Here is a 27,477-nt window from a genome sequence, read left to right as displayed (position 1 = left end):
GGAACACTTTGATGTAGGACAATCATTTCAAGGATTAAAACAATTTCTGTTTAATATCTGCTGAATAACTTTGCCATTTAAAAAACATACCAGGTGCATTAGAATTACATATTTAGCAGCATAGTGGCTGACAAGTTCACAATTTCATTTAAGAACGTTTGTTCTGTAAAGTACAAGGTTTCTTCTCTGCTCCAAATACAATATGCAATTTCACACAATAGCACAAGCACTTTGTATCACTTTCAGAGTTTATGTACACCAGAACAAATAATGAAATATTATCAAATGGATTTTCAACATTTTGTGATGCCAAACTCTGAACTCTATTTTAGGAAGACATGATACAGATTGCCTTGCAGAAAAAGAGACAAATGCAGGTAAGTTACAAGCCTTCAGTAACATAAGCATGTAAGTTGGTCACTCTTTACTGTAGAATATACTATATATGTAGAAAGGTGCAAAACAGGGAATACAAATTATAGAAATAAATTAAAAGGCTAAGTGTCAATTCCTGCCTATGCATTATACAGCTAGGTTTTAATAAACCAGATACTTCAGTTCTGAATAGATAAGAGGAAAGAGGATGGCACAAGCACGGTACAGAATTGCTCCACTGTTGAAGAAGGCTCGTGGCTTTGTGAACCAGGGTTCAGATTTGAAGGAGAAATAAACAGCATAAAGAGCCACGGCAAAGAAATGGCCAATCAGCGTCATCGGGTTTGGAGAAAGCCTGACGGGTAAAAAAAAAATAAAAAGAGAGAAAAATGTTTAAGTGTTTTATCAAACGAAGCCCTGCAGTGGCTAGACTTAAGTCTGTGAATGGGATTTTGATTGTGTTAGCCCAGTTACTTGTGAAATGTGTCCACCCCTTAAAGCTGTCTAATAACTATCCTAAAACTGGGAAAATCAATGTATAAATTATGTAAATGTATGTTTTTTTGTATAACCTTGTGCATATCAGCAATCTTACACATATATTATGATTGAATATTTAATTAATAAATATAAACTTACACAGAAAGGAGGCCTATGGGCCCTGTCACGCACTCTCCACCCAGCTTGAAGTAATGGAAACAGGCTTTTCGCAGCTGATGGAGGGAATCTGAAATGTAAGTAAAAAACACATCATAAATCCAGCTTGAGAACGGCCCTGGCAGATGGACCATAGTAAGTTTACAAAAAGATTTTACAAAGAGACCCAGAATAGGCCATAAGAGATATAGGAGGTCCATGGGTGTACAACACCCCCTTTGTTAACCAATCAAGGTGACATTGGCAAACCAAAAGGGTGCAATACACATACAAAATATATCATAAGAACATAAGAAAGTTTACAAACGAGAGGAGGCCATTCAGCCCATCTTGAATCGTTTTGTTGTCAGTAGCTTATTGATCCCAGAATCTCATCAAGCAGATTCTTGAAGGATCCCAGGGTGTCAGCTTCAGCAACATTACTGGGGAGTTGGTTCCAGACCCTCACAATTTTCTGTGTAAAAAAGTGCCTCCTATTTTCTGTTCTGAATGACCCTTTATCTAATCTCCATTTGTGACCCCTGGTCCTTGTTTCTTTTTTTCAGGTCGAAAAAGTCCCCTGGGTCGACATTGTCTTTACCTTTTAGAATTTTGAATGCTTGAATCAGATCACCGCGTAGTCTTCTTTGTTCAAGACTGAACAGATTCAATTCTTTTAGCCTGACTGCATACGACATGCCTTTTGAACCGAGGATAATTCTGGTTGCTCTTCTTTGCACTCTTTCTAGAGCAGCAATTTCCTTTTTGTAACAAGGTGACCAGAACTGAACACAATATTCTAGATGAGGTCTTACTAATGCATTGTAAAGTTTTAACATTACTTCCCTTGATTTAAATTCAACACTTTTCACAATATATCCAAGCCTTTTTTATAGCTTCCCCACATTGTCTGGATGAAGACATTTCCGAGTCAACATAACTCCTAGGTCTTTTCATAGATTCCTTCTTCAATTTCAGTATCTCCCATATGATATTTATAATGCACATTTTATTGCCTGCATACAGTACCTTACACTTTTCTCTATTAAATGTCATTTTCCATGTGTCTGTCCAGTTCTGAATGCTGTCTAGATCATTTTGAAAAACCTTTGCCGCTGCAACAGTGTTTGCCACTCCTCCTATTTTTGTGTCGTCTGCAAATTTAACAAGTTTGCTTACTATACCAGAATCTAAATCATTAATGTAGATTAGGAATAGCAGAGGACCTAATACTGATCCCTGTGGTACACCACTGGTTACCTCGCTCCATTTTGAGGTTTCTCCTCTAATCAGTACTTTCTGTTTTCTACATGTTAACCACTCCCTAATCCATGTGCATGCATTTCCTTGAATCCCTACTGCGTTCAGTTTGAGAATTAATCTTTTATGCAGGACTTTCTCAAAAGCTTTCTGGAAATCTAAATAAACCATGTCGTATGCTTTGCAATTATCCATTGTCAATGTTGCATCCTCAAAAAACTCAAGCAGGTTAGTTAGACACGATCTCCCTTTCCTAAAACCATGCTGACTGTCTCCCAGGATATTGTTACCATATAGGTAATTTTCCATTTTAGATCTTATTATAGTTTCCATAAGTTTTCATATAATAGAAGTCAGGCTTATTGGTCTGTAGTTACCTGGTTCAGTTTTGTCTCCTTTTTGTGGATCGGTATTACGTTTGCAATTTTCCAGTCTGTTGGTACAACCCCTGTGTCAAGAGACTGTTGCATGATCTTGGTTAGCGTTGTAAATAACTTATTTCATTTCTTTGAGTACTATTGGAAGGATCTCATCCGGCCCAGGGGATTTGTTTATTTTAAGAGCTCCTAGTCCCTTTAACACTTCTGCCTCTGTTATGCTTAAGTTATTTAAAACTGGATAGGAGCAGGTCGACATGTGGGACATGTTGTCCGTGTCCTCCTTTGTAAAAACCTGTGAAAAGTAATCATTTAATATATTTGCTATTTTTTTTCTTCGTCTATGATTTTGCCATTTGTGTCTCTTAGACATTTAATCCTTTCTAAACAAATGTGTGCAGCATTCTATTCATAGCGCATGTTCTTTTATGTATTGTGCCTGTCATTGCAGTGTATTTGCAGTTTCCCTGAAAGGAGTGTAAAATATGTAAGACATTTCCCATTATTGTGTGAAAAACTGTACTAGGAGAGGCAGAACTTACTGTCAGTTGCTGCAAAGAGCTCATAAAGGGCCTGTGCCAGAATATTCACAACAAAGGAGTGGGACTTCTTCCTGGCCCAATGGAACTTTTTCTTAGCCTGTAAAAAACAGGAAAACCCTTTTATGCATAAAGAAACATTAGAAACACATACAGTACACACATTTAAAGATTTACTAATCTCCTATACTTTAAATCACACTTGTACAGGATAATTTACTGTAATTCAAGGCAAGCTAAACAAACAACAACTTAAGATAAATAATATAAAGTAGCACCAAAAATGAACTGCATTTATCATACAGGGTAAGGAACTATACAATACAAATTTGTCCTACTATTTAATTTCCCTAATTTTCATATTTCTTGCCAATGTTCATAAGACCCTGTGACAGAAAGATTCTTGGTGGTAAATCTCTCTCTCGACCTGTGAGGGTGCTAAGTAACGGGAACAGAGCACTCTGGACTAGATTGCCTGACACTTCGTTCCGAGGGTTAAAAGGAAGTCGGTCATGCAGAAAAGAGATGGAGCTTCGGTACACTAACTCATTGACCGGGAAGGGAAATGATGTGGCAGCTGCAGATCATAAAAAGCAGCTGCAGTCATTTACCAAGGGGTCATGAGTGACGGTATAAATAGGGGTCGAAGCAATGTTATTTGTTCCTTCGTTTTGGTTGTGTCATTGACCTGGAAGGACCCGTACTGTCGGTGAAATGATAAGTGTTTGTTTATACGGTCTATTGTTGAGTGTAATCACTAGATAGCTAACACGTTCCAGAGCTGTCGCCAGAGGCCAGCACAAACCCGGAACAGCACTTCACTTGTATCACTGTAAAACTGTATTGCACCACAATCACTAATTCACGCACTAACCAGACTTGTGTATGTGTTGTGTTTAATGTGGAGATACAAGAATAGGACTATTATTTCCGGACCAGCTTGGGTGATTATACATGTAAGTGATACATACCACTGTATTACTTACCATTATTATTATTTCCTGTTTGTTTCGCAGTCAGGCACTGGACAAAAACAACTAATAAAAACAAACCTATTCACCTGGATTACAATTGTCTGTCTGTTCTTTAATCACCTGCACCTGTACACTATTCAACACTTTGCCACAGACCCTTAACATATACACTGCTCAGTTGAAAATATATCACAACAAAATTCACCCAGTTTCACAAAATGTTTCCATCTATGACTCACAAAGCTTGGTAGAGCCTTATTGTATTGTTTACTGAAGGGGGCAGCAGCCTCATAGATCCACCTGTCAGTCATGGCAGTGACACGGAGAGATGGGGAAGAGGGTGTGCTGGCTTTCCCTCTCTCTGAGTGGCTGAGAGGCGGGCCTTGGGGGATTGCTCGGCCCATAAGTGCTGTGCTGGGTTATGCATTCGGGTGGCCGTGATTGGAAAACACAGAGACACTGGCTGAGAAGGCCAGTGGTTTGCGCGAGACACCAAAACAGGCAAGCACGGCTGAGGAAGACAGCCAGCAATAAATAAACAATTTATTAAAATCTGTTGTTACGTACCCGAGGGGACGTGTGTAGTGATAGCAGGGTTTCCCCAGGGTTCTAGATTTTTGTAGTCACTAGTGACTAATCCTTTCTAAAAACATTAGTCACTCCAGTTATTCAGTAGTCACTACTGGCGCACAGCTCAAGTCTTCAAGGGTGTTATGAATCCTGTTTTTATTTTATACCTTAAATCACTGTATTGACCAAAACAATTATTTAATTTAACCATTTTAATAATGCTCTATAGTTTAAATATTTCTATATTCATTTCAGGTTTCCTAAATGAAAAGTACAATATTTCAGAATTTTGTTAACGCTTCAGCTAAAATCTACCAGTCTATGGTATACAATAACATTAAAAATGTAATTGTTTACTGAGTGTTTTCGTGTACTTATATGTCTTTTACAATAAAAAGAAAAAAAACATTGTTCGAGTATTATATACAAGCCATGGATACAGAGTTTTCCAATAAGGCTGAAACTTTGCTGCTTGTTTTCTTTCTTTTATCTGACGCTTGTGAACTTTGTTTGTTCTTTTTTGTCTGGTGTTTTCCGAATCCAAGTCTTCATCTTCTACAACTTGTTGTTCTGTTTGTTCTATTTCACTCTTGCTGAAAAAACGAGTGGATTTTCTTCTGCGACATTTTACAGTATTGGCTAACAGTTTTGTTTTTTAATTTGCGCACACAAGCTTACCGCTTTCACTGCGGATGCAAAGGTTTGAGCAGAACTCTCTGTAGTCGTGAAAGCGCAACAGCAGAAGCTGTCAGATTGCAAAGAATAATGTGAGGCTGAAAGCTACAGCAGCACCTAGTACAGCCTCATAAAGCGATCTGGGTTACCATGGTGGTAACATGGTACCGTGGTTCTCAGGTGATGCCCCCTAGTTCATATTTGATAGAATTGTTTTCTTTGATTTTAAATAAAAATTATTTCAGATTTGAAAATATTTATTATCTCCAAATTCAGGGTGTAGTAATGGGTTCAGTAATGGCGCCTTACTATGCCAATCTATATATGGGTAAATTTGAACACGATTACATTTACAACAATAATCCTTTTAAATCTTATCTAAAGTTGTGGTTACGTTACATTGATGATATATTTTTTATATGGACTGGATCTAAAGATATGTTGAGTAAGTTTGAAGAATATGTCAATAACATTAAACCTACACTCAAGTTTACTTCAGAGATTAGCTTGAGTATGGTTACTTTTCTAGATGTTCAAGTTGTGAAGGTGGGGCATCGCCTGATAACCACTTTATATAGGAAACCCACGGATCGTAACAGTTTTTTAAATGCTTCTAGTTATCATCCTCCTTCTTTGAAACGCAATTTGCCATATAGTCAATTCCTTAGATTAAGACGGATCTGTGATTCTGAGGATGATTTTGTATTACAAGCTAATGAAATGAAAAACTGATTTTTGACGAAAGGATATAAACATACTTGGGTCGATCAAGCTTTATCTAAATGCATGTCTCTTAATAGAGACCAGTTGCTTACACATCAATTTAAGACAGCCAAGACTAAACACTGTTACTTTTGTTTCTACCTACTCACCTATTTCAAATACAATGAAAAACATAATACAGACTCATTGGCATATTGTCAACCAAATTAACCCTTTGTGGTCCTATGTCGAACCTGGCCCGACACTGCAATTTTCCCTTTCCGGTCCAATGTCGGATCCTGTCCGACATCATCAAAAAGACGTAAAAAACAGGTCTCTAATCGTTTTTTTCTCCGGAAAAAGCCGAGAAAACCATTCAATGGCCGAGTGAGACCGATAGGAGCCGAGAGAAGCCGGAAACAAAAAAATAAAGGGGGCATATCTCATGAATACAGATAGCCCCGGCACCACATAGATAACACGGACATAAACAAACAAGATCGCTGCTTCTGCATCCAGCGCTCAAAGAATATCACAGACATTTGCAGAGCTTTTTTTAGATGTTATAGTAATAAAATAATGACTGGGATCGCATTATTGAGGAGTTTAGTGATAAAACGAGGGATCAGGAGATGATTGATCGGTATGCATTACTATGAAGAGGTATGTGAAAAATACAGCGAACAAGGGGTGGGACGGGGCTGGAGATGCAGTACTGAGTGTCCTGTTGATATGCAGTGCCTTTCAAACCTGTTTTACTGTGAAAAAAATATTTTTAAACAGCGCATCTAAAATAAACTGCGCATGTAAAAATAAATTGGACCTGACGCACTTGAGACGTGTTGAATAAATGGACCGCTAAGGGTTGAGATCAGTATCCTCCATGTTTTACATTTAAAAGACAAAGAAATGTATTTGTTAAAGCAGACACTTTTATTCCACCGTCTCACTTTTTAACACAGATACCACAAGGTAACTTTAATTGTCACAATTGCGTTTGTTGCAATGCAATGATAAAAAGCGATACAATTACCCATCCTAAAACTAATAAGCAGTTTAAAGTAAGAGGTAGGATCACATGTGTTACCAAGTTTGTAGTCTATTTGTTGAAGTGCCCTTGTGGTCTGTGCTATGTGGGTAAGACCATTAGGGAATTGAAAACGCGTATAAGTGAACATAAAAGCGCTATTAAGAATAATGATATACGATCACCTGTAGCGAGACATTTTAATGAACAACAACATAGCGTTTATACACAGATTTATGGGGATTGAAGTGGTTAATACCCCACTTCAAGGTGGAGATCGTAATAAACTGTTACTACAAGGGAAGCCTCTTGGATACATACTTTGCAAACTGAATCTCCTGGTGGCATGAACGAGGAGCTGTTGTTTACACCTTTTTTATAATCATATCTGTTGTTGCATCTAGTGGTCCGTTATGATTTTGTGTTCTAGTTTGTAATTTTACAATAGACTATACTTGGATATACATATTTTGGTGTTGGTCTGTATGTGCTTGATTTAAATTATTACTGCACTGACGAAGGCCAGTGGCCGCAACGCGTCTACATGAATTCGCTTCATTGTTTTTTATGATTATGATGTTCTAATAATAAATACATAAGTTTAACAGCAGATACTTGGTGAGCGCTTGACTGTTTACGACATTCTGTATATTTACTTGAGTCTATAGCACACCGTCAATACAAGAACATTGCTCTTTTAGTGTGCTCCTATTTTTTCAATTACCATGGTAACTGACACACAACATGAAACTGAGGCACTGAATGGCTGACTGCATTTACGTCGCCTACCACGCCATGAGAACGTTGCAGAGCCAATGAATCGAGAGGCTGAGGCGCTGATCTGATCAGCAGCGACTATGGTTTAGTGGTCCCTTCTTTTGAAGAAAGAGACGTTGTGTGTGACTAACAAAAGGGTTTTTTTTTTATAGTACAAACAGAAACGATCGTCACTAGTGACGATTCCACTTTTTTTTGTCGTCACTTTCAAAAAACAAAAAAAAACATTGCAAATTACGAGAGTGACGTGTGACAGCGAAACCCCTGAGTGATAGGGGAACCTTGACCACCCCAGTGTATAGTGCATAACAGCGTAGGATGGAGACCCGAGCTGACAGGCTTAGCGGCAGGGGGGCACTGCGTAAGCAGCACCTTTATTTTGTAGTTTTATTACTGTGTTTTATTTTCCCTTTTCATTTCGCCTTTTGTTTTCATTATTATTTTAAGCACCTGTGAGTGCGCCAGCTTTTAACTGTTTACCAGTATTGGTATTCCTGTGGTCCTGTGTACCGTTGCTGGTACTCGGGCCATGGACAACAGCGCCCTCTGCTGGTAAAAATAAATTAGTGTGCCTGAGCAGCGTTACAAATAAAACCTTCTGTCTGCCGTGTGTGTCAGTGAATTGCCCACAACCTTCCACACATGGTGTTACTAGGGGATTCACTGGCACTGCCCACACAAAGCAGTGCAAGAGCAAAGAGGCAGAATGGACCCGCAGCAATTCGCTGCTATGATGGACCTCCTGCGCCAAACCCTGACTGAGGTTTGGCGCAGGAGATGCATACTTGGAGGTGTTTGAGGCTATGGCGATCTCTGCCGGATAGGCGCGAGAGCACTGGGCTAGCTACCTCCTGCCCCAGCTGACGGGGGAGGCGCAGGCGGCGGCGAGGACCCTGGATCCGGTGGCAAGGATGGAGTACCCCATGCTGAAAGCTGCCATCCTGAACCATGTGGGTGCGACTCCAGAGGGCTACCACTGCAAATTCCAGGAGGGGAGCTCAATATTTTTTTCTTTAAGCCAGTCATGTAGTGGTGCATACTGATTTATAAAGTGTGAAGTGGCTCATTAGAATGCAAGCCATGGTATACGCTATATATACAGTACTGTGCAAAAGTTTTAGGCAGGTGAGAAAAAATGCTGTAAAGTAAGAATGCTTTCAAAAATAGACATGTTAATAGTTTATATTTATCAATTAACAAAATGCAAAGTGAGTGAACAGAAGAAAAATCTACATCAAATCAATATTTGGTGTGACCACCCTTTGCCTTCAAAACAGCATCCATTCTTCTAGGTACACTTGCACACAGTTTTTGAAGGAACTCAGCAGGTAGGTTGGCCCAAACATCTTGGAGAACTAACCACAGTTCTTCTGTGGATTTAGGCAGCCTCAGTTGCTTCTCTCTCTTCATGTAATCCCAGACAGACTCGATGATGTTGAGATCAGGGCTCTGTGGGGGCCATACCATCACTTCCAGGACTCCTTGTTCTTTACGCTGAAGATAGTTCTTAATGACTTTCACTGTATGTTTGGGGTCGTTGTCATGCTGCAGAATAAATTTGGGGCCAATCAGATGCCTCCCTGATGGTATTGCATGATGGATAAGTATCTGCCTGTACTTCTCAGCATTGAGGAGACCATTAATTCTGACCAAATCCCCAACTCCATTTGCAGAAATGCAGCCCCAAACTTGCAAGGAACCTCCACCATGCTTCACTTTTGCCTGCAGACACTCATTCGTGTACCGCTCTCCAGCCCTTCGGCGAACAAACTGCCTTCTGCTACAGCCAAATATTTCAAATTTTGACTCATCAGTCCAGAGCACCTGCTGCCATTTTTCTGCACCCCAGTTCCTGTGTTTTCGTGCATAGTTGAGTCGCTTGGCCTTGTTTCCACGTCGGAGGTATGGCTTTTTGGCCGCAAGTCTTCCATGAAGGCCACTTCTGACCAGACTTCTCCGGACAGTAGATGGGTGTACCAGGGTCCCACTGTTTTCTGCCAATTTTGAGCTGATGACACTGCTGGACATCTTCCGATTGCGAAGGGAAGTAAGCATGCAGTAAGTTTCCTTGGCCGACCACTGCGTCTACGGTCCTCAACGTTGCCCGTTTTCTTTGTGCTTCTTCAAAAGAGCTTGGACAGCACATCTGGAAACCCCTGTCTGCCTTGAAATTTCTGCCTGGGAGAGACCTTGCTGATGCAGTATAACTACCTTGTGTCTTGTTGCTGTGCTCAGTCTTGCCATGGTGTATGACTTTTGACAGTAAACCGTCTTCAGCAACCTCACCTTGTTAGCTGAGTTTGGCTGTTCCTCATCTAGTTTTATTCCTCTTACACAGCTGTTTCTGTTTCAGTTAATGATAGTGTTTCAACCTACATATTGAATTGATGATCATTAGCACCTGTTTGGTATAATTGTTTAATCATACACCTGACTATATGCCTACAAAATCCCTGACTTTGTGCAAGTGTATCTAGAAGAATTGATGCTTTTTTGAAGGCAAAGGGTGGTCACACCAAATATGGATTTGATTTAGATTTTTCTTCTGTTCACTCACTTTGCATTTAGTTAATTGATAAATATAATCTATTAACATGTCTATTTTTGAAAGCATTCTTACTTTACAGCATTTTTTCACACCTGCCTAAAACTTTTGCACAGTACTGTATATGCACGGTCATGTGATGCTATTTAACCAACCAGAGATTGTTATTTTTCCATGCCATATATATATATATATATATATATATATATATATATATATATATATATATATACATACATATATATATATATATATATATACACACACACACACACACACACATATATATATATATTGTGAGACAGCAGGGAGGGGGTTAAAACCTCCCTGCAGAAAAACATGTGCGTAAGGCACATTTTGGTTTGTTTTGTTTAATTGTTTAATTGTTTTTGTTAATTGTTTTATTATTAATCATTACCTGCACCTGGCTACTATTGAAAATTGGAGCCAGGTGCAGGGTTTAAAAGGAGAGTAGTCAGTCTGCTCTGGGCGGTTGCTGAAGAGGGCAGAAGCCTGACTGTGCTGGTGTGTGGGTACAGCCATAATTTGAAAAAGGTAGAGTGAATCCTTTTTGTGTGTGTGCTGTTTTGTTTGTTTGTTTTGTTACAGGTAAACAGCTTAGCTGTCCTGTTTTCAGTTTAGGTTCCTGTTTTGTTTTAGTTATTGCTCAAAGAAGAGCTAGGTGTTTGTTTTCTTTATTTTTGTTTTTGTGTTTATTAAAAATTGCGCAACCGCGCTTCAAAAAAATCCATTCCTGTGTATGTTGGGTCGTGTTTTAAAGGGGCAACGAACCGCGGTGAGTGCGATTCTATTACAATATATACACTGTACATATATATATATAAAATGTAGAACTCACTAGGCTTCTACAATATAAGGAACGCAGAAGGATCTCTGTAACTGCTTAAGTGGCAATGTAGTGGCTGCATAGACCAGCATGACCATCAGGGGGGGGTTGAATGGCAACACTTGAATAAAAACCACCAAGCCAGTCAACAGACACTAAGTGATAAAGTATATGTCTATCTTACCTCAAGCACAGCAATGTCATCATAAAGATCGGGAATGTTTCGGAGAAGGCTTCTCCATATCTGGACATCATTCAGAACAACACTCATTCCACCTCCAGTCAGAGGGTGTCTCATATTGTAGGCATCTCCCAATAGAAGAACTCCTAGGACAATATATAACATTTGCCTGAAAAATGTCCTCGATAACTTGTGTTATTGTACCAATTACGCTTGTAGCATATAAAAATTATACATTTTTAATCTGAAATAGGATTAATGAGGCTTAGTAATACTAAATGTAGTAATTGTTTCCTAATTCTTAGTAGTACTATTCCAAATACAATGCATACTACAGGTGTCAGTTCTAGTGACAATCATAGCATGTTGCAAGAATTGCTTTACACATGCCCATGTATGATTTAATCAAAAGAGAATGTCCTATCTATCTATCTATCTATATATATATATATATATATATATATATATATATATATATATATATATATATATATATATACTATATTAGACCCTGATATTGTTATACTGTCATCTGAAATTTGTTTGTATCAGATTGGTTGAATTAGATACAAATTATATCACATTAAAATCTAATTTAATAAATATTAAAATATAAGGTGCTGTGTAAGATTCAAGCTGATGTCCTCTGACCTTTCATGGGGTGGATATCATCTTGTATCGTACAGCACCCTATACATTATTCTGTATGTCTATATGCAAAGTTTCATGGAATTCAGGCTAGCAGTTCCCAAGGTATTGTATAGTGTTCATATGCTAAGACCAGAACAAAAAAGTAGACACTGTACTGTAAAAGTAAGCACCTGTGCGTATCTCACTGTTGCGGGGCAGAGCCCTGAAAGTAAATAGGGGGAAGGGCTAAGCCCTGCAACAAATGTATTATTTTGGGGTGTGTTTAATATTGTGGGTTGATTTAAATGTAGTGCTTGGGGTTTAAGAACTGGTTATTTAATGTATTGTTTTGTGTGTATTTAAAACAGAATAGTTTATTGTTATTAGTATGAATGGTTATAGTGTAATGTAGTCTGGCAGGGGCGATGTTTGCAGCTCGTCTCTGCCAGACTACATCTCATGAGAATGCATGTCGGCAGCAAATGAATTATTGACAGATTGGCTGTTGACCACGCATATACAAGTCTTGTGCAGAATGCGGTCCTCCAGATTGATTAAGTGTTTGCTAATCTGGAGATGACCACATGTATAAAAACCTGCGTTTGCTGAGTTGGGTGGGTGTTCAGGAAGGAGGAACGTGAGCGAGCAAAACAGAAAGTAGAGAAAATAACAATTGCTATGCTTGCTGGGTTAAGACCAGCACAGTACTAGTTTGGTGTCAGTAATTTTTTTTTGTTAAAACCTTTTATTTTGGCTCTGTGAGCTGCGTTTGTCAGTCCTTTTTTTAATCTATTTTTGTATTGAATGTGTTTGTGTCTGACGGCTTCCTGGTCGGAGACGGCACCACAAAGCCGCCCTGCCACAGTCACACTTAAAGTTTTAGTTGTACCTTGAAAAACATTTGTTCAGTTGTGAAGAAAAATCATATGGCTATATGGAAATGCATTAGCACAAGTTCTGAGGGATCTAGTTCATGGTGACCAACTGGAATAGATTGTGGTCAGGGCTCTGGACTCTTGACCAGAGGGTCGTGGGTTCAATCCCAGGTGGGGGAAACTGCTGCTGTACACTTGAGCAAGTGTACTTTACCTAGATTGCTCCAGTAAAAACCCAACTGTATAAATGGGTAATTGTATGTAAAAATAATGTTATCTTGTAACAATTGTAAGTCGCCCTGGATAAAGGCGTCTGCTAAGAAATAAATAATAATAATAATAATAAATGAATATTGTCTCGCACACTGTACCTGGTTTATTCACAGGGGAGGGTGGCAAAAAGCTTGCAGGCATGGTCCTTAGCCGGTCATTCTGTAGTGCAATTAGGAAAGATTCCTTTAGGTGTTCTGTGAAAGTAAATAAACAGACAGTTACAACTGTAAATAAGAAAGCTAATGGAACACTTCATATTCCAAACTCACCTGTACATCATTTCAAGAAATATATTTGTTATAGCATTAACGTGTCAATTAATACAAGACAGACAGACAGACAGACAGACAGACAGACAGACAATCTGGAGTAGAAGTATAAATCTTACATATGAATACCAGGTACAGGGATTCATTCAAGTAATTGTTTTTTACCAAACAGTTTTGAGCCTGGGATTCCTTGAACCTTTTCCATTAAGCTCTCTCAAATAGTTAGATTCTTCAACGGAATTACAATCTTAACTCATTGCATTCATTTAATAATGAGTTTCCAAATTGTTCGTGTTTTGCAGAACTAGTGCAGAAAGAACTGGGATAGTAAGTCCTATTCACAAAACTTGAATATGTATAATATTTATTGTTTATAGTTTTAAACCTGTGAAACTTACTATGGCATTGATTTAATTTCCAGATTTTTTGTTAAGGAAGCCATTCAGATACTCAGATAAGTACAGCATAAAGTACAGGGCAGCAGTGTGGAGTAGTGGTTAGGGCTCTGGACTCTTGACCGGAGGGTTGTAAGTTCAATCCCAGGTGGGAGCCACTGCTGCTGTACCCTTGAGCAAGGTACTTTACCTAGATTGCTCCAGTAAAAACCCAACTGTATAAATGGGCAATTGTATGTAAAAATAATGTGTAAAAAAAATAATGTAATTCTATGTAAAAATAATGTGATAAGGGGCTCCCGAGTGGCGCATCCAGTAAAGGCGCTCCACGTGGCGCTCTATAGCCTGGACGTCGCGAGTTCGAATCCAGGCTATTCCACAGCCGACCGTGGACGGGAGCTCCCTGGGGGCGGCGCACAATTGGCCGAGCGTCGCCCGGGGGGATGGAGGGCTAGGTCGGCCAAGGTGTACTCGGCTCTCCGCGCACCAGCGACCCCTGTAGTCTGGCAGGGCAGCCTGTGGGCTTGCCTGTAAGCTGCCAGAGAGCTGCATTGTCCTCCAACGCTGTAGGTCTTGGGTGGCTGCATGGTGAGTCCATAGTGGGAAAAAAAGCGGTCGGCTGACGGCACACGCTTCAGAGGACTGTGTGTGCTCGTCTTCGCCCTCCTGAGTCAGCGCAGGGTGGTAGCGGTGAGCTGAGCTTAAAAAATAATTGGCATTGGGAGAAAATAATAAAAATAATTGGCAACGACTAAATTTATAAAAAAAAAAGTGATATCTTGTAACAATTGTAAGTCGCCCTGGATAAGGGCATCTGCTAAGAAATAAATAATAATAATAAACCCAGTGACAATCTGTTTATATTAGTGCTGTCAATTAATCGCAGTCAACTTCTGATTAACGTGTTAATGTTTTTGGAGATTAATTATTTTTACGTGCGTTAATTGCAATGCTGTGTCTTGAGCCTTTCGGCACACCGTACTTCAATCCCGGCCACGGCAACATTGGATTGAGTGTCTGAGTGCAGTTATTGTTTAAATAGAAATCCTCTTCAGTCTTGAACAAAGAAGACTATGCGGTGATCTGATTCAAGCTTCAAAATCCTAAAAAGGTATAGACAATGTTGATCCAGGGGACTTTTTTGACCTGAAAAAAGAAACAAGGACCAGGGGTCACAAATGGAGATTAGATAAAGGGGCATTCAGAACAGAAAATAGGAGGCACTTTTTTACACAGAGAATTGTGAGGGTATGGAACCAACTCCTCAGTAATGTTGTTGAAGCTGACACCCTGGGATCCTTCAAGAAGCTGCTTGATGAGATTCTGGGATCAATAAGCTACTAACAACCAAACTAGCAAGATGGGCTGAATGGCCTCCTCTCGTTTGTAAACTTTCTTATGTTCTTTCTTATGAAAGTTAGTCACTGAACCGCGTAATGGAGCAAAGCACTAAAAATGAATGGGAGGTTTTTGTTTGTTTTTCTAAAATGTTCTGACGGTGCATTGGACAGAAAGACGCTTACTTGTCTACTGTCAAAGTGAGTTCCAGTATCACACACAGTATCACACATGAGTACATCTAGTCTGCTGCGTGCTGAACATGCCTTCACTTCTCAAAACACACTAGCAGCAGCTCTTCTGCTACAGCCAACAACAATACAAGAACAAATTACACCCACCAGTTTCGACAGAAATTTAGGATCGCTCCAAGCCCATGAATCAAGCTAAATATATGATAATATAAGATTGTTGTTTTTTTTGTTTTTTGCACGTAGTATGTACAGCCTTTTTCTTGTTAGTTTGCAGTTTTTGGCTATGACAAAGTTTTTTTTTGTTTATGTTCTCTTCACAATGAACAGTTAATTTCCTAGAAGTGCTTATTGTAGCTACAATCACATTTAAAAATAGAGACCTGTTGGATGACCTAAAAAAAAAAAAACTGCCGCAAGTTCAAGAGAGCCCAAACAGGCCAGCATTCTGCAGTTTGTCCTTGGTAAAGCAAAAACACACAATAACTGAGGTAGTTTGTAAATTGTTTCCAGTGATTAAAAATTGAAATGGCTAATCCTAGTGTTTGATTTGTATTTATTTTTTATGTAGTTAGGATTGCCTGCTTGTTCTCTTGAGTTTGTTTCAACAAGTTATAGCTATAACTATAGCCATGTGTACTAATATGTACTTGCACCAACCAACATTGCAGGCAATGTGACAATCAAAAAACTTACATACTGGTAATACATTTTTTAAATGGTTTTGCTTTTACGTATTTGGGCCAATTCCAAAAAAAAAAAAAAAAAAAAGACAAAGATGGTGAATTTGCACGGGGTACACCTGGGTACCGCGTTCAGTCTCAAATACATTTTAAAAGATTTTATTTACAGTTAAGGATATTATTATTATTATTATTATTATTATTATTATTATTATTATTATTATTAACAACAACATCAGTAATAAAACACATTTAAAATGAGATGGATGTAGTAATTGTAATTTAATATGCGATTAAAACTGAGATTAACTAAGATTATTATTTTTTTTAATCACAAGATTAATCGCGATTCATTTTTTTAAATCACTTGACAGCCCTAGTTTATGTGCAGTTCTAATTTCCAGTCAGTGCCTGTACCTGGTAGTTGTGGGTAGATGTAGTCAATCATGTAGTCTTTGATGTTTCTTGGCATTTCGCCTCTGATGTCTACCAAGACCCGGGTATCCGTGGAAGATATCTGGTAAATAAGAACTGGGCTGGGATTTGCTAGAACCAGTTCTGCATGGTTTGGCTTGAATTGTTGTGAATCCTACAAACAGAACATATTTATCTGTTAATCACATGAAAAAAGCTAAAGCTACAATTTAATCTAATGTAAGTAAATGTTTTGCTCCGACGTAAAAACGGCCAGCTCTTTCAGTAAAAAAAAAAAAACAGAGCGCTGTGAAGACTTTTTTTAGATTGTTAATAAGGCTACATTTTCCTGTTGCTTGGCAACATATTACAACTGAGGGCCTTCTTACCTTCATTATGCAGCCAACAAAATGAGATGAAATGCTGACACTGTCTGTCACTAAGTTTTTCCTGAACTTGGAAAAGCATCCATCAGCAACTACTGTCAATGGGGCATGAAGCTCCTGTAATATTAAAAGTATATTCATCAGTATAAGATTAGTAATATTAAAATAAAAAGAAAGGACATTGTTAAACGAGACAAAAGAAAATTTCCTATTCCACACACAATTCAAGGTAACCACAGGCTACTTTTGAAATGTAAGTTTTCAGTTTTACTGTTACGGTATGCAGTATAATATTGAACTTACTTTTACATCTCCAGTTTCCTTATCTTTATACTGGATACCAGTAACACAGCCTTCTTCCTCTTGCAGGTTAGTCACAGTTCCTTCAATTAACTTTACACTGTGAAAATGTAACCAGCAGTTAGTAATGCAATTTAAATAGTGTGTTTTGTTTAATAGCCTGTTGAGAAAAATGAAAAAAAGATGGAACTAGAATTTTAAATGTTAAAAGTATTTCCCTGTTCTATGGAGCACTTCATTCGCTTTCATAAACATATACAGTATACTGTTCCTCACCAAAGCTGGGCAATAAATGCTGGTCATAAAGCAGTTGGTTGAGTGTGGCAGACTAGGGGGAAAAGGAGAGAAAAATGTAGTCCAGTAGGGGCCAAAAGACTACATCACCCAGAATGCCATGGTAGAAAGTCAGGAAGTTCACCTGGCTCTAATAATGAATGAATGCCACCTGCCGGCAGGTATTTAAACCAGGAAAAAAGTTTGTTCTGGGCAGTCTCCAGTCTGTCTGAAGCGAGGCTGTCACGGTGAAGAAACCTGTTGGTTAGAAAACCGGTTAGTGAGTGAAAAGCAAAAGTTCAGTTAGTATTCCATGTGGGAGTTAGATTTTTGTTTTGTTTTGTGCTTTTTTATTTTTTATTATTGTAAATAATAAAAGTACGCAAACGTGCTAAATTCATAAATCTTGTGTCTGGGTCTGTATTTTAAAAGCACAAAACGAACCTCAGCATTGGCATTTATATAACTGGAAAGTAGATTTTCTTGGATGGAAGTTTTCATCTGTAACACTAAAGGCCGATCGTCTTCGTTTGTTGAATGTATGTTTGAGGAAGGAGAGCCTGTAAAGTTGTGAACTAGCCCCAAAACCTTGGCAGTATCTTCCAAGATGTCTAATGTGTCTTTATTTGGCATTAATTTCCATTATGTCCTATCCATTGTCAGGACTGCACAAATTGGCTCCTGCTGCTGCACAAAGCGTGACACCATGTCATAGGTGGAGCCCCAGCAAGTTACAACATCTCCAACTAACTGATGCTGTGCAACACCTTGCTCATTTTGCTTTTTGAGGAGCTCCCTCTTCTTTTTCCAACTCCTGCTGCATGAGGAGACCAGGTCTCGACAGGACTTAACAGCATCTTCCACCTCCCTGATTTTAAGGACTTTGGTCACAGCAAGATTTAAATTATGACCAAAGCAGCTCAGTCTTGGAATCTTCAAAATGGTGTCGAAGGCTTGACATAATCTGATCCGTTATCGGTAGTGACAGCTGGAAGTTTGTTTTTGTCAAGTGACCACTCCTGCAAGAGATCTTCAAAAGCTTCACATATGTTTTCTGCAGTGTGGTTTTCAGGAACAGGCACGGTTTCAAGACAATCACAGTGAAGACACCAGTCTTCATCAATGGTATGAACAGTTAAGCTCATGTAAGGTTCTCCACCACCACCCTGACTTGTCCACAGATCTGAAGTTGCAGCATAGTAAGCACTGTGTTACAACCGTTATTTGACTTCCTTTCTCAATGACTCATAAATGCGAGGAAGTTCTGCCTCAATAAAGTGGGTACGACCTGGAAGGACTTAATCGGGGATTTAGCTTGTTCAAAAGATTTCTGAAACTGTCTTGTCTCCACTGTATAAATGGGAATCATGTCACAGCCACAGCTTTGTTGATCTCCTTCGCCTGCTTGGAATTAAACTCATATTTCTGACCTCTTCCTAAACTTTCAAAAATGGCAAAAGTCCTATTGTCTTCTCTGAAACAGATGAAAGGCTGCCTTTTATCTACTCTTGCAGTAATTATATAAATATAAATTATATATATATATATATATATATATATAGAGGCTATGATTTGTTTTTGAATGTTAACTAAAAACATTTCACTGCCAATTCAAACATTTTTATTGCCCCAAAGTAAAACCACTTTGTACATTTGGACAATCCTATAAGTGAATGTTTAAAATAATTTACATTCCAGGAAATTATTCTAACACACATTTAAGAGGGTCTGTGGCAATGTGCCCCGCCCCTGTGTGCATTTGTGTGTTATATGTTGTGTGTTAATGTTGGTGTATAGATGTGGCTGCACGGGATATAAATGGGTGTGTGCAGCACAAGTTATTTAAAATGTATAATTGTATTTAGGCACGGGATTGCACTATCACTTCACGTGCATTTAAAGTATTTAATATGTGAGCACGAGGTTGCACATAATTAGTTCACGTGCTGGGATTCAAGTGAATAATTAATTAGTAATTGAATCCCGGCACAACAGTGTATATATAGATGCACATTTCATTCACTCGGGGTTGTGTGTTCAGGGCGAAAGAACGGGAGAGAGTGAGGAGAGTAAAGAATAATCAATTGCTACGTGGTGCTGGAGGACCAGCACGGTACTTGTTTGTTTAGTGTTCGTCCCTGTTTGTTAGTGTCTGTTCGTTTTGTTTATCTGTTTATTTTGGCTAAAGTGCCATGTCCGGTGTTTTGTTAAAAACTTTTTATTTATAATAAACCGGCACAAGCAAGCGTCTTCATCATTTCATTTAATCTGTCCTTTGTGTTATTCATTTCCTGGATCTGACAGCACCACTTAGCCAGCCGTGTGACAGGGTCACATTAGGTGAAAAATAATAATGATTATAATGTTGACATATATGACAAATATGAATTAACTGCATTTGAATGTTTAATATTATTGTATAGCAGATTATGATTATGAACGAGTAGAAGCAGTGAGTTTATGTTAATGAATGAACCACATTTATTTTGTTTTACTCATATTTTATATGTAATAGAATCAGTAACTTTTATTTTTGTAATATAAGCCTAATGGGTTTTGCTAAGGGGACTTGCTCTAAAAGTGGAATTGTTTAGTTTACTGCATTACATTGACAGGACGTTACTTCCTTTTATTCTGACGTGAGAGATCTAAGAGGGTGAGGTAAAGAAAGCTGAACTGTAGCAAGAGATGGTAACTGTACAAGAATAAAAGTAAATTTTTGGTTAACTAAAACACTAAAATTTAATTGATCAACGCCTGCCTCGGAGTCCTTAATAAATACCCACGCTTACATTATTATTATTCACCATGATAGGGAGATCAACAGACAGTTCAGTTTTCTTCCTGGATTCTTGCAGTTTTTTCTGTCATTTTGCAACAGCGTAACTTTCTGGGTGGTGTTCTCTAAGATGAGCAAATAGGTTAGAAGTGTTCCCTGTTTTCACTGCAACTCACTTTTTACAAGCCACACAAATTGGCTCTCCTTTTTCATTTTTTCTTAAAACCAAAATAATCCAAACTTGACAGTGTCGTCTTTTTAATTTAGGTGCAAGTCCTGCTTCTTCATCCTCTGCAACTGCAGGATTTGAAAGTTCTGCTTCACTCACATGCTCTCCCTTGGGTTGAGGTTGATCCATGGCCCTAGCTCCCCGCTGCATGTTTCGTCTTAACTTTCACTTTGGATGAAAGGCAGATCCTTTTCAAAGCGAAGCAATTTAAATCTCATGAATTTTTTTTATTAAATCACATGACAAAGAGGGAAACGCAGACTGTAACATTTTTCATTATCACTGTTACCGAATGTTTCGATTTTTATCGAAACCTACAGTATTTAAAAAAATGACATAATAGTATCGTAGGAATTCAATATCGTTTATACCTACAGTATTCAGTAATTGCAGCAACCCTAGTCACATATGGTGGCAGCGGTATCAAGCCCTACGGACCCAGCAGATTTAAAAAAGCCACCTGCAGCAAGAGGCCAACGGGGTACAAAGACAAGAGTGGGGGTTGCCAGACCCAGATGTCTTGGAACCAGAGGTGTTGGAGCTGCAGGGTGTTGGCAAGAGTGGTGTGGCCTGCAACACAACAAGAATCGCCTGCGGCAGACCAAGGATCGACCCACCCTCAAGCGCCCAGAAAGGATGAAGAGGGAGGGTAGTGGAGTTTTAAAGGAGGGGGAAGTGGCCTTGGAATGGCTGGTGTGCTATGCACAAGGGGGAGGAAATGTGGCAGACTAGGGGGAAAAGCAGAAAAAAATGTAGTCCAGGAGGGGCCATTGCAGCTTAACCCTTTGCGGTCCATTGTCGGACCTGGTCCGACATTGCAATTATTCCTATCAGGTCCACTGTCGGACCCTGTCCGACATCATTTTAAAAATGCAAAAAACGGTTTTCTAATCGTTTTTTCTCCGGAAAAAGCCGAGAAACCATTCAATGGCCGAGTGGGAGCGACAGGAGCCGAGAAGTCGGGGGGAGAAAAAAAAAAAAAAAAAAGGGCGTATCTCATGCATAGTCATACATGCCTATGCCTGTGAATCAGCGCACAGAGAACACGGACATTTGCAGAGCTTTTTTGAGATGTTATATTAATAAAATAATGACTTGGATTGCATTATTGAGGAGTTTGGTGATAAAACGAGTGATCAGGAGATGATTGATCGGTATGTACGACTGTTATTATTATTATTATTATTTATTTCTTACATAGGTGAAAGCTATAGTGAACGAAAGGGTGGGGTGGGGCTGGAGATGCCTAGTGAGTGCTTTGTTGATATGCAGGGCCATTTAAACTCGTTTGACTGTGAAAAAAAATACTTTTAAACAGCGCGTCTAAAATTAACTGCGCCTGTGAAAATAAATTAGACCTGGCGTGCCTGACGTGCATTTAATACAGAAAAGTGTAAAGTATTGCATGCAGGCAATAAAAATGTGCATTATAAATATCATATGGGAGATCGAAGAAGGGAACTATGAAAAAGACCTAGGAGTTTATGTTGACTCAGAAATGTCTTCATCTAGACAATGTGGGGAAGCTATAAAAAAGGCCAACAAGATGCTCGGCTATATTGTGAGAAGTGTTGAATTTAAATCAAGGGAAGTAATGTTAAAACTTTACAATGCATTAGTAAGACCTCACCTAGAATATTGTGTTCAGTTCTGGTCACCTCATTACAAAAAGGTTATTGCTGCTCTAGAAAGAGTGCAAAGAAGAGCAATCAGAATTATCCCGGATTTAAAAGGCATGTCGTATGCAGACAGGCTAAAAGAATTCAATCTATTCAGTCTTGAACAAAGAAGACTATGCGGCGATCTGATTCAAACATTCAAAATCCTAAAAGGTATAGACAATGTCGACCCAGGGACTTCTTTGACCTGAAAAAAAGAAACAAGGACCAGGAGTCACAAATGGAGATTAGATAAAGGGGCATTCAGAACAGAAAATAGGAGGCACTTTTTTACACAGAGAATTGTGAGGGTCTGGAACCAACTCCCCAGTAATGTTGTTGAAGCTGACACCCTGGGATACCTTCAAGAAGCTGCTTGATGAGATTCTGGGATCAATTAGCTACTAACAACCAAACGAGCAAGATGGGCTGAATACTGGCTCACTGACTAACTCACTGTGTGACCCTGAGCAAGTCACTTAACCTCCTTGTGCTCTGTCTTTCGGGTGAGAAGTTGCTGTAAGTGACTCTGCAGCTGATGCATAGTTCACACACCCTAGTTTCTGTAAGTCGCCTTGGATAAAGGCATCTGGTAAATAAACAAACAAACAAGAAAATGTGTACTTACTTTGATTCCTTTAAAGCAGCACCGCGCAGCCCCACGATAAAGCGCCCATGGTGAAATGCTCTTCCACACTGAACCTTCTTCTCTTTCACTGGGTATGAGATTTCCACTTCTGTCTTACTGTCCATGTCATGAATAACATAGCCCTGTACTGTGTGAGCATCCAGACCTTCAACTGAACCTGGGACACAATATTAGTATTACAAAGCTGGTTTCTATTTCCAATAGTAAGAAACTACATTGTAATGGTCTAAACCAGGGGTCTCCAGTCCTGGTCCTGGAGAGCCGGTGTCCCTCCTGGTTTTTGTTCCAACTGTACCCTAAATTACTTAATTGCACCAATTAAGTGCTTATTAGAAGCCTAAAGAGTGGCAGATCTAAACAGTGGCAGATCTAATACCACCACCCTTGAACTCTGTTTAAATTCTGGTGGTGTTTTCCTAAAGCAGTGATTTATTTATCCATGTATTAACATTACTATGTACAATACAAATACAGTGAAATTAGGTATTTTGTTTATAACATCCTATCTGTTCTTTTAATTCAATTATGTTTATTTCACTAAAACACCATAATGTGAAAGGGAATATTTATACTGCAACAGTGGGGGGTCCACTGCTCACATGTCTTAGTCATACTTTTCAATTCTAACAGAAAGGTCTTTCCTCAGGCCATTCCAACCTCATTACAATCCACCTAAAGTCAAACGTGAAATAATTTTGGCAGTCTCAAACTACTGTAGCCCCCAGTGAACATTTGTCAACAAACCAACCACCACACAATCTGGCACAATTTGCAGCCTCTGCACGAGAGGGACAGGACTGAATGGCACCAAGCCTAAATGTGGCCAGTATGATTGTGGCTTGACTTTGCAGAACTCTAAATTCCCCCAAGGATACAAAACATTACTTTAAAAATATAGTGAATTCAGAAAAAAAAAAAATGGAGTTGGTGCACTGGTGTAGACATTACATGTTGAAAAATAATCAATTACCTTCAAGTCCTAACTCCATTAAGGCACGATATCCACCAGGCTGTAAAAGCTCTCCGACAATTCTGTCTGGCTCCTTGAGGTCTCTCTCAATGACTGTAACTTTTCTTCCATCCCTTGCCAGGACTGCAGCCATGGCTGAACCAAGGACACCAGCACCCACAATAATGACATCCGGGTCAGAACTGGCAAGGACTACAGTCCCTGGAGTGCTCTCTGTCTGAGAAGAGTGCCTCAGCTTGGCTTCCTTTCTCTTGCGCCAATGCTTGAAAAAAAATTGATTGCAATTAAGAAAAGTGCAACAGTGTTGTGCAAGATTAAATATTTATATTTCAAACCCTTTTAAATATATATTATATAATATACATTTCTGTTTAAAAAAATAATTATACTTCAAGCAACACTATTATAATGCTACTCTAAACTGTGTAATGGGTACATGAAGTTTAATAAGGAAGGGCCTTATAACTTAAGCAAGTTATACAAGTAGTAACTGTTCATAATAAAATAGATACAGTCTAGAATGTTTAATAGAAACTGTATCTGGACAATGGACTAAACATCTAATTAATATTTTGAAACAATTTAAAATCAAACCTTTAGAATCAGGACAATAAGAGTTGAAAATAATTATAACTGCTGTTTGATAAGGCAGCCATTTCTTCACACTGAAAATTGTCCCTTTATCAAATGTTGCTGCATGGCAATGTAGAGTGTGACAGGTGTAAAGACAGGGGTTAACACATACTTGCATTTCCACTTTTAAAAGTATTTTACAATCTTTTTGTACATACATTTTTGGGACAATTTTCCTGACCAATAAAGTTTACCTCTATCAAGCTTTATTTCACAACAGCTTAGAAAAGTTTAATAAATATTAACTTTGTTTTATTAGTAAAGCATTATTTAAATAGATTTTATACTGAACTAAAATGACATGTATTTACTGTTTAAAATCAGTGTAATGGGTTTTAATGGCAACATGGTGACTTTCTGTCTTGATAAGTAAAGAAGTCCTTTAAAATGGTGGACATGCTAGTTTTAGAGTAAGCCTCCCTATTTTGCCTTATCTTAAGTTCAAAATTAAGAATGGGGCAGGATGGGGGTTAAGGGAACGTTTAGCCTTCACTACACTTTATAAGCGTTATAATTTTATAAGCTATGTTGGTAGTCCAGTTTGATTACATTCTCTAAATCAATCGCCATCTCCCCTCAGTGGATATCTTATTTATTTTCAACGTTCATATTGAGTTTTTATTTTATTTTATAATAAAATACAGAGATTAGGGTTTTACCATTTGGCAAAAATACAATATTGATCCTAGCAGTAAATTACTGAATAATGTGTTCTTTATAGAATGCAAATCATATTAATTAATGAATTAATGAATTAATGAATTAATGAATGAATTAATTAAACAAACAAGACATACAAAAACAAAAATAAATGACTGAAAGCTAATATTTATAACTACTCAAGTGGTAAATTTAAATGAGAACACTTAGAAAAATAAAATGAAGCTTTGTTTCAACATCTTAGAACATTCCATGAATATTAACTTGATTTTAATAATAAAAACAGACTTTGAAAAACATGAATATACGTAAAAGGATCCTAAAGGTCGGTAAGGGTGTTGGCATTACAGATAAATGCAAATATATTATTGTACCTTTCACATTTAAAACCAAGGAGTTAATTAGTTTTAATAACATTCATTAGGTAAAACCTACCTTTTTGGATACAGATTTTTCATCTGTGTCAGAATGGGTACTTGATTTAGAGAAGAAAAAACCAGCGAGAGGCAGAGCTGAAATGAGTTGAAGAACCAGACCCAAGTGTGATGGTTTGTGTTGTGTTTGTCCATAACGGTACCTACAATATGACAGCACCGACCCCAGTGTGAAAAAAACAGTAACTGTCAAAAGAACCTCCTTGTTGGCATAAGATATAACAGCGTCGCATTTCTTGTAAATGTAGGTAAAGGTGGCGATGCCCAGGAAAGCCCACATTTTGATCTTTTACAATGTTTTTTTAAAATTATTATTTTAATTCCAGATAGTAGTTTATCTTACAAAAAATCTTACAGAAAATCGCTAAATAAAATAGTCCTTTCAAGTAGAAAAGTATTTAATACGCTCGACTTTTGATCAAAGGACACAATAAACTAGATGTTTATAGTTTATGATGGTACTGTACAGATTTAGTGTACATTTGGTTAAAATAAAACAAAGTTTAACAGCAATCCAATGTTTATTTATACAAAAATATAAACTGTCCTCAAAATATTATTCCGTTTTTATTTTAATTTCTCATTCATAAAAAAAAAAAAAAACCCCAAAAACATCCATCCATTAAACGTTGCTTGTTTTCTGGTAGAGCTTTTCAATTCAACTGTAATAATGGTTAATTTAAAGTGATGCACAAACTCCCTTGTTATGAGCCGGTTTCAAGTTTTCAGGATGCTGCTGCTCATTTTATGTAAATTACCTCGCAGTACACCGCCACGACTTACCACCCCTTTATAATGTATTAGGCCAATCAGAAGCAAATCATGCGGTGAGCAGAGCTCACGCTATCTGGCCATTGGCCAATCCGGTGCTGCCGATCGGATAGCTGACAGCCAGCGCTGCACTTGTGTGATCTGATGTCATCGGACAGAAGGGAGTTTCCTGCGATAGCGTCAGTACTGCAAGCATAAATCATTTTTTTCTTTCTTTTGTATTTTTTTTTTTTTTTACAAATATATGCTCAACTGCAAAACGCCGTGGCACCTCACATATTGACTGAGTAAAGGATACCATGCACATTTACAATTCGTGGATCCATCAAACAGTTGTATATAGCATGATTGAAAGCTTTTATTTATCCTACTTTGAAAATCATACAATCATTCCACCTTGCTCCTCCTGTTGTAAATTTATACTTGGCATCCATCCATTCTCTCTGTTTTAGACTACCAATAGAAAATTAACAGATTTTATATCAATAGCAAATGCTGACAGGTTACATTAATTCTAACAATACAGGGGCCTGACAACATGCAAGCAACCTTAAAAAATGGGAATACAGACCTGCATAGCAAAAACATAGTAAACTGCAAAATTGTAGTGCAGACATTTTTTTATAAGGGCTGTTTATGCTTTATTTCTGACAAAAACAATAAGTCAAGTTACGATAAAAATATAAAAGCTTGTATAGATGTTGTGATATAAAAACTTGACCTATTCATTCATAAACCATAATTTAATAATATTAATTATTAAAATGCATAGTATTTTGTTCTTACTTCCTGTCCACATATCTGTGCCACCATGTCCAATTCTGACATGTAAAAATCTCATCCTAACACACTGTTAATAAAGCTATATATTTACAGTATATTTAGTGAGGGAGAAGTTTGAACTTAATGTATATTTTCTCTCTTTTAAGAGTGTCTGCAAAGGAACCCACTGCCAGGTGTCTCTATTTACTGTACAATTCGCTTCTCCTGTAGTATTGCAAACTGCTCTCTCCACAAACTCAATGCCCATAAGAGGGCATCATCTCAATGAGTATTATTGTTATTTATTATTTATTTCTTAACACACGCCCTTAAGTGACAGTTCCAGAGTGCACCAGAGAGAGTGCGAGGGGGGAGAGGGTGAGGGATGAGGTTAGAGGGGTTGCAGGAGCAGCGGCGGAG

General features: G+C 38.2%; 1 protein-coding gene across 1 annotated transcript; it reads right to left on the bottom strand.

Moving 5' to 3' along the window:
- Positions 1-25: 25 nt before the first annotated feature.
- sqlea (squalene epoxidase a) lies at positions 26-26,396 on the bottom strand. The gene is made up of 11 exons (XM_034000203.3): positions 25,526-26,396; positions 23,798-24,059; positions 22,807-22,984; positions 17,243-17,339; positions 16,943-17,056; positions 16,557-16,728; positions 13,362-13,457; positions 11,489-11,631; positions 3,191-3,287; positions 1,015-1,102; positions 26-730 (listed from the first exon to the last, which is right to left on the bottom strand). Exons 1-11 carry the CDS (start codon positions 25,802-25,804, stop codon positions 538-540), a joined length of 1,719 nt encoding a protein of 572 aa, XP_033856094.1. The 5' UTR covers positions 25,805-26,396; the 3' UTR covers positions 26-537.
- Positions 26,397-27,477: the final 1,081 nt, after the last annotated feature.

The sequence above is a fragment of the Acipenser ruthenus genome, chromosome 4 (genome assembly GCF_902713425.1).
Source record: "Acipenser ruthenus chromosome 4, fAciRut3.2 maternal haplotype, whole genome shotgun sequence".
In the NCBI taxonomy this organism is placed as follows: domain Eukaryota; kingdom Metazoa; phylum Chordata; class Actinopteri; order Acipenseriformes; family Acipenseridae; genus Acipenser; species Acipenser ruthenus.
This window is presented reverse-complemented; position numbering and strand designations above follow the sequence as displayed.

Excerpts from the sequence above, each read along its gene's own strand:
- sqlea (XM_034000203.3), bottom strand. The coding sequence starts at position 25,804 with ATGTGGGCTTTCCTGGGCATCGCCACCTTTACCTACATTTACAAGAAA. Across the intron at positions 11,632-13,361 it reads CTCCCCTGTGAATAAACCAG|GAGTTCTTCTATTGGGAGAT; the intron begins GTACAGTGTGCG and ends ATATTGTCCTAG. Across the intron at positions 1,103-3,190 it reads GCTCTTTGCAGCAACTGACA|ATTCCCTCCATCAGCTGCGA; the intron begins GTAAGTTCTGCC and ends CTTACATTTCAG.